The following is a 6,780-nucleotide window of genomic DNA, read 5'->3' as shown; positions in this document are numbered from 1 at the left end:
AGCCCTGCTCTTACTACTTTCAGCTACTTACTTTCAGCTTTGGGCAGATTTTGGTAAGTTCTTCCATGTCCTTTACTATGTGGTAATCATTGTTATATTTCTTAGAGATTTCATTCAGGGTGGAGATGAAACCCTCTCTAAACTTCCCATAGCAGAGCTCCTAAAACAGGGTTGGGGGCATTGAGTTGGTGGTGGTGCCCAGCAAAATCGGCTGACCCTCAACCTCATCCATTCCTGGTTACCCTGGCCAGATGGAGCTCTGGACTCAAATTCAGGAGCTACCCTGATTCTCCCACAGGAGACCCATGGGCCCTGTGAGCTTTGCAGCGGGGATGTGGTCTCCCTCCAGGCTCAGGGCTGCTCTGGGACGGTGATCAGAGAGCCTGGCAAAATCTGGCTGCTGGTTCATCTGCTGACTGAGCCGGAGACTTGATCTTCAAACTCCCAGCTTTCTCCCCAGATTTCTTGACCCAACAACTTTTGTTCTTGTCTCTGCCCTGGGTGATCCCTTTCAAATGTGGTCAGAAATGACCATGGGGTGACTTCTCCTTACCTCACTGGTGTTCTGGGGCCTTTTGAAGGAACCCTAGAAGTGGGAAAAGTTGATTAGAAACCCAAAGGGCCACTGAGAGCAAAGTGATGTTTGATGAAGACCTAGACTTACGTTGTGTGTTATGTTGTCAGCCATGAGTTCTTTCTGAATCTCAGCACAGACTGCTGTGTGATTGTCCTGGGGAGACACGCTGGCTATCTTCATTGGGGTGGAATGGCTTTCCAAGCCCCAGGAGCACGTATAGGTTCACGGTATAAGTTGAGGGTGGCTCCAAGCTGATCCGAGCCCTGGGCTTGATAGCATTTCTGTGGGGAGAGGTACCTATATACAAGTTCTAAGAAAATGCTAAATCTCTTATCAGTTATCACTGGTTTATATGGAAGACAGAGAGGACCTACCTTATCTCTGGGCAAGATGTGTTTTTCATGCATTTTCTATGACTACAGCATACTTAGAGGAATCTTGTCTTTGCTGAAATTCAGGCTTTCTATAAGAAGTTTTATTCATGATCACATCTGAAGTCATGACCTTTCTGCCTGTGTGTGGGGCAGGTCTTTGGCCAGGACTGGCGCTGTCTGCAGGTGAGATAGCCAGAGCAAAGGGAGCAAGTAGGACGGAGAAAGAGCCAGGCAGGAGCTAGAACTGCACCAAACAAGCTTCCCCAGGCCCACCCATCAAGGTAAAGGCTGGCCCTGCTGCCCACTTGACGCTTGGGGACACACCCTCTTCCTCACAGACCCCAGGAGGGACACAGGAGAAGAGGTTCAGGAACAAGTCCTCCAGCCCCATTGGCAAAGCAAGGAGAGGAAGGAGAGCTACTATTTTCTCAGCCTGAAGGCCGTGGATTTGGGGGGAAAATGCCTAATTACATGCAAAACTTCATGTAAAAACAAAAACTAGCTCCAAAACATGCCACACTAGAGCCATGTACCAACAAATTATGAACTTACATTCTGACTCTCAAAGATTAAGATCGCTCATCTTGGGGAAAGTTTGGTAAATATACTGAGCTCTGACCCCTGTGGTTTGGTTTCTTTTTCCCTGAACAGCTAATCCATCTGCTAGTTCACCTTGGGAGTGGCTGAAGCCCTGAGTGTGAGGGACAGGGCATGGCCACAGGGTCCAGGCCTCTGAAGGGCACAGGTGTTTTGCCCATTCAGCCAGTGACCAGCCAAGCCCAGGAACCCCCCGCCTGCCCAGGAAGGGTGATCCCCCTTTTCTGGAGCAAGATTCCCACTGTCTGGGTTACTTGGACTTCCAAGTGAACCTGGAAACCTCTCTCTGGGGTGGGAGCCTTTGAGCATCCACGGAAGCATGTCCAGATGTGCAGAATGTTACACCCAGGAGGGCTGTCACCTCCCCTGTGCTCTGACAGCACTGCCTGTCCAATTGTGCCTGATCTGCTGCAGGCCCCTGTTCCCTGCCCCAACTCCCAGCTTCCTCCCCTCCCTGACCTGGGTAAAGGAGAGCACCTTGAGCATTCGCTCATGGTAGAAAACAAACTGAAAAACTGCACAAATAAAAACAGATTTTTAATAATTTATTATTATGGTAAAACATCTTGAATAAATATGGGGTATGAAATAAAATAAATAAATAAATAAATATTAAAATACATAAATATATAAATAAATATTACTGATCCCTGCCAGTGTAAAACATCTCCTGTTTCCCCTACCACACCCGTATCAGGGTCAACATGGCCCAGAGCAAGTCTGTGCTCCCTACAGCCCTGGCCCACCCTGTGGTCCCTCCAGGGTGAAGATCCTGAGTTTTGTTTGGCTCTTTGTGGATGGGAGGGCAGCGATCTGTGAGGTAAACTCCCAGGCTGGCTTCTGGCCGGTCTGGCCTGCTTCACTTCTGGACTGCCTCCCAGCAGTCAAAGGGGATGGTAAAAAGAAAATCCTTCAGGTTCTCTTTGAAACTTTTAAAGGTGATAATCTGGGTTTCACAAGAAGTTTCCTTAAGAAAGAAAAGAAAAAATATATGTTGAGTCCAGGCATGAGTGGGTAATGTGGGGGAAGCATCAGCATGTTTCTGTGCTGCGTCTTAGAACTCAGAGGCCAGAAGGCCTGTCTGGGGCCCACCTGCTGACCTGGGTCAGGTGACATGCTGCCACCCATGTGTCACCCAAAAGGTGCACAGCTCTGTCAATGGCAGCCGGGGCCAGGGGCCTAATAAAGTGCAAGCCGGAGGCTGGTCTGCTGGGCAGCTGGGCCACTGCCTCTTTGGTCCCAGGCCAGGGCACAGCAGTTGGGCCCAGGCCATCTCTAGGAGCCCAGAAGGGGCAGGAGTCAAGGCCACAGGCTTCACTCTTTTCCCACCGGAAAGGAATGTTTGGGGCCTTTTTCCATTTCAGGTAAGCTTTCCTCCTTGCTTCCGTGCAATCCAGGCATCCCAGGAGGGGCCAGGGGAAAGTGCTTTTAGGAGGCGGCACTTGGACCCCAGAACTTCCTCTGGGCCTTAGGCAGGTCTTGAGTTTCCTTGTATTTGCCTCACCTCTGACCTCATTAATGGTAATAATAAAGATAGTAGCAGCTCCCACTAGGGAGTGCCATAGGCTCTCGAGTCCAGGGTTTTAACTCCTAGAGTTGCTCCCTCTCAGGAGGGGCTAGTCATTAAAAATCTGTTGACTCAGAAACCCTTTGGGGTTGTGAACACCCACAGCCAAAGGTCTCTCCCCAACCATTCCTCCACCCTCCTAGAATGAGACCTTCCCGCTTGGGGACCTGATGTGGGCACTCACCTGAGTGGGGGGGCAGTGCTGCTTGTAGTGGCTGGCCATCATGCTCAAGGGGCCCTCGAGACTAGTGAGGCTGCCCCGCAGGCCCTGCTTGTACAGCTCCAGGCGAGTCTGCAGGCATGTCGGCTCCTGGGGGAAATGTCCATTCTTTGGTGAGCAGTGGCCAAGTGTGCTCTGGTAGGCACAGGACACCCTCCCCATCACTCCTTCCTGTTCTCATCCCTATCTCCCAAGAGCAGGGCCTGGGAGGGGCACAGGATTATTCTTGACTAATCTCAGGCTGGACCTGGTTATACACACTGCCCTGTTTCCCTGTCCACTGCAGGCACAAGTCTGACTCGTCCTCACCACTCAGCTCAGGCCATTCCCAGCCAATACAGCCACATTCCCTTGGCCTGGCATCTCAAGAGGGTCCCAGTCTTCAGAAAAAAAGAGGTCACTGTCCTCCCAGCATTCAGGGGGAAGGAAGAGGGGACCCTCACCCAGACCTGCTGTGTGAGCAAAGTTTGTTCCTGAAACCCTTCTGTGCCCGTCAGTAGCCAGCACCGTGTCCACAGGGCTTGGTCTCAGGCCACAGTGAGTGCCCCATGTCCACATTCCCTGTCTCATGACATAACTCCCACTTACCCACCTGTCCCTTGGTGACCCCTAGCCCCTTGAATGCTAGGTCTGTCCATGGCTGGTCAGCTAGTAAAGAAGCTCACATGACTGCCACAGGGGCAAAGCCAGTGGCCTCCTGAGCAGCCCTCCTTCTGGCAACCAGCTGACTGGAGAGAAAGTGGACAACCCTGTGACAGTCCATCTAAAATGGAGTCACTCCCCAGGGCCGAGGCCTTTGAGAAGTTGTGTCAGAGAGGTATCTTACCTGGGAGTCAAACATTTCAGAGATGACTTCTGTTGTTTCATTCTGTAGAAAAGGAAAATGTTGTGTTATCAAGCTGACAGGCATGCCAGGTCCAGGCCAGCGAGGTGACCCAGGCATGGCCTGTGCTCCCTCCCTCACTCACCATCACAGCAGCAGTGTCTTTACTGTGGTTCAGAATGCTCAGGGCCTCCTTGATGGCATCCACATGCTGCCAGGGCCGGGTGGCAGGGCTGGGTGGGTGGGTGGGTGCGGAGGTGCTGCAGACCACAGTGCTCAGGAGAAGTAGGTTCTGCAGCCACATCCTCCTTAGGACTTTAGCCTTTCTCTCTGAGCACTGGGCTCACTGGCAAAAGAGCTCTTATATACACAGTTAGAGGAAATGATTAATGGTGACCACAAAACACCAGGGAGGCGGGGGAACTACCTGAACTGTGGAATCTCCTGGCCCTTATCGGCTACACATGGAAAGGTGAGCCTTTCCCCAAGGTGGTCAGCCTTGGGGGTTTTCGTTAATTAGTCTTTCCAAGAATTGGCAGCCCACCTGCCCGCCTTCTTGAGCGTTCTCCAGCCCTCCTGGGCAGTCTGACCTGCCAAGTCTTCCCCCTCCCTCTGAGGGGCCTCTGGGCACAGCATGGACTTCCTGGCCTGAAGTGGCTGGGGGGTGGGGACTGGGAGACATTGAATCGAGCTCCTACCCCCGCCCTCCTCCCCGGCTTCCCATCCTGCCTGTTATCCCAAGAGACCTTTGGGCCGGCTGTGCCACACTGGGGCCCATTCCAACTCCAGCCTCCCCTTCTCTTCCTAGAGCCCGTAGCTGTAGCCACAGTGAGATATGAGTGTGAGGAGGACTCTCAGAGGCCTGCCCCACTGTCCACCTAGGCAGATTCCAGCCAAATGACATAGTCCTGCGACAGCTCACCTCATCTCCCACCAAGGACCCAGAGCAGTCAGCAAGCTGTTCCCAGCCAGGAACCTCTGCCCCACAGCCCCTGTGAGCTGAGGGAATGACAACCATGTACAAGTCCAGCCAGCAAGATTCCAGAACATTCCTCCATGGTAAGATCTCATCTAATAGCAACAATCCTGGTTTACACAGCCATATGCAGCTCCCAAGCTGCAGAAGTGAGTTGGGGCTCTCAGTGGGGGTGGGTCAGGGTTCTGAGTTCAAATCCTGCTTCCAACTCCACCTTGCTGAGTGACTCTTCCCTTGAATTGTGTGAACCTCGCTTCCCTCTGCAGAGCAGACTGTCCCCTCTGAGGTGGGCACTGTGCTGCTAGCTACAGCCTCTGGCAGGCATTAGGCACCAACAGGGTCATGGCTGCGTTCACAGGAGGTACAGGGGACAATGGCTTTTCAACCAAGGTCTTCTGGGCTTAGCTTCCTATGTGGCCCCTGCCCCAGCCCACCTCCAGCTCCAGAGGCCTCCCTCTGGAACAGAAACTGCTTCTGGAAAAGTCACAGGCTCTTGAGCGGCTGACAAGTGTTTGATTTTCACAATGGACTTTGGAGAGCACAGCACGAGTTGGTGTTTACTTCCGCATGCCATGAGTTTTGTGGTCGAAGGGATATGGGTCCACACACTTACGTTTCTGAGTGTCTGTGTGCCAGGGTGGTTGATGTCTGTACTTAGAGATGTGTCAGGAGGGGGGGATGTTTTACATGAGGTACATCTGTGTGAGCCCCCATGCCTCTGCAGGTGCCCTTCTGATATAAGAGAAGCTCCCCACACTAGGAGCTTCTGGGCCCCAGAGGGTGATTTAACCTAGATTGATGGGGTCAGACATAAGTGAGGACATGCTGCTGAGCTCAAGTGGACAGCCCTGGGAAGCAGGTAGAACTCATGGTTTGAGTACTGTGGCCCGAGCCTGCAGCCCTGGCAAGTTTCACTGCATAGCAGGAGGGTTGTTGCCCTTGTACAGGGAAGCCAGGCCTCAGTCCTCCAGACCCCACTGGAGCCCCTGCCAGGATCTGGGGCACACCGTGAGGCCAGCCCTACCCTTCTGAGCCTGATGGGACATTCCTAGGTGGCCAGGCTGGGGGTGAGAGTGTGGCATGTCAAGGCCCTGGCCCTTCCTCTACCTTTTCCATGAAACCTCTGCTCAGCCCCTACCAGGAAGCACTCAGCGGGGAACAGAGGGTCAAGGACACTGGGTGAAGATGCCACACAGAGTGGAGGTCTGTGTCAGACAGTGCCCTGGAGGCTGTGTGGTGGAGGATGGGGGCCACAGGCTATATGGAGACTGGCCCAGACACTGGCCGTCACTCCCCTCTCATCCTTTCTTTACAAAAGGGAGACAGAGGTGGGAAGAGGGAGGCACCCAGTCAGCCAAAACAGAAAATATCCCCTTATGCAGCCCAGAACTCCCTTGTTAGGGAGTTGTTACCTGCAAAGTGGGCCTTCATCTCCTTGTGGAGATAAACTAACTGGGACCCAGAGGTGGAAGTAACAATCCACAGTCATGCAGTGAGAAGTGGCAAAGCTTGAAGGCAGGCTCCAGCCCTGCATCCAACACAAAGGCAGCTGCTGTACCCCTGGCACTGCACAGGGGACTTGGCACACTCTCGCTAAGACATGGCCTGAGGGAGTAGGATGAGTGTATGTTTAGGGAGAGGGAGTT

The 6,780-nt window shown here is 53.0% G+C and overlaps 1 protein-coding gene across 1 annotated transcript; it reads right to left on the bottom strand.

Moving 5' to 3' along the window:
* Nucleotides 1–2,080: 2,080 nt before the first annotated feature.
* CSF2 (colony stimulating factor 2) lies at nucleotides 2,081–4,491 on the bottom strand. Its single transcript, XM_029217908.1, has 4 exons — nucleotides 4,304–4,491; nucleotides 4,162–4,203; nucleotides 3,300–3,425; nucleotides 2,081–2,515 (listed from the first exon to the last, which is right to left on the bottom strand). The coding sequence occupies exons 1-4, from the start codon at nucleotides 4,460–4,462 to the stop codon at nucleotides 2,408–2,410; spliced, it is 435 nt and encodes a 144-aa protein (XP_029073741.1). The 5' UTR covers nucleotides 4,463–4,491; the 3' UTR covers nucleotides 2,081–2,407.
* Between the last annotated feature and the right edge of the window lie 2,289 nt (nucleotides 4,492–6,780).

This window comes from Monodon monoceros, unplaced genomic scaffold (assembly GCF_005190385.1).
Source record: "Monodon monoceros isolate NGI ecotype Baffin Bay Population unplaced genomic scaffold, NGI_Narwhal_1 Super_Scaffold_12, whole genome shotgun sequence".
In the NCBI taxonomy this organism is placed as follows: Eukaryota; Metazoa; Chordata; class Mammalia; order Artiodactyla; family Monodontidae; genus Monodon; species Monodon monoceros.
Note: the sequence above shows the minus strand (reverse complement) of the source record. Positions and strands in the feature narration are given on the sequence as shown.

Excerpts from the sequence above, each read along its gene's own strand:
- CSF2 (XM_029217908.1), bottom strand. The coding sequence starts at position 4,462 with ATGTGGCTGCAGAACCTACTTCTCCTGAGCACTGTGGTCTGCAGCACC. Across the intron at positions 4,204-4,303 it reads AAGACACTGCTGCTGTGATG|AATGAAACAACAGAAGTCAT; the intron begins GTGAGTGAGGGA and ends CCTTTTCTACAG. Across the intron at positions 2,516-3,299 it reads AGCACTGCCCCCCCACTCAG|GAAACTTCTTGTGAAACCCA; the intron begins GTGAGTGCCCAC and ends TTCTTTCTTAAG.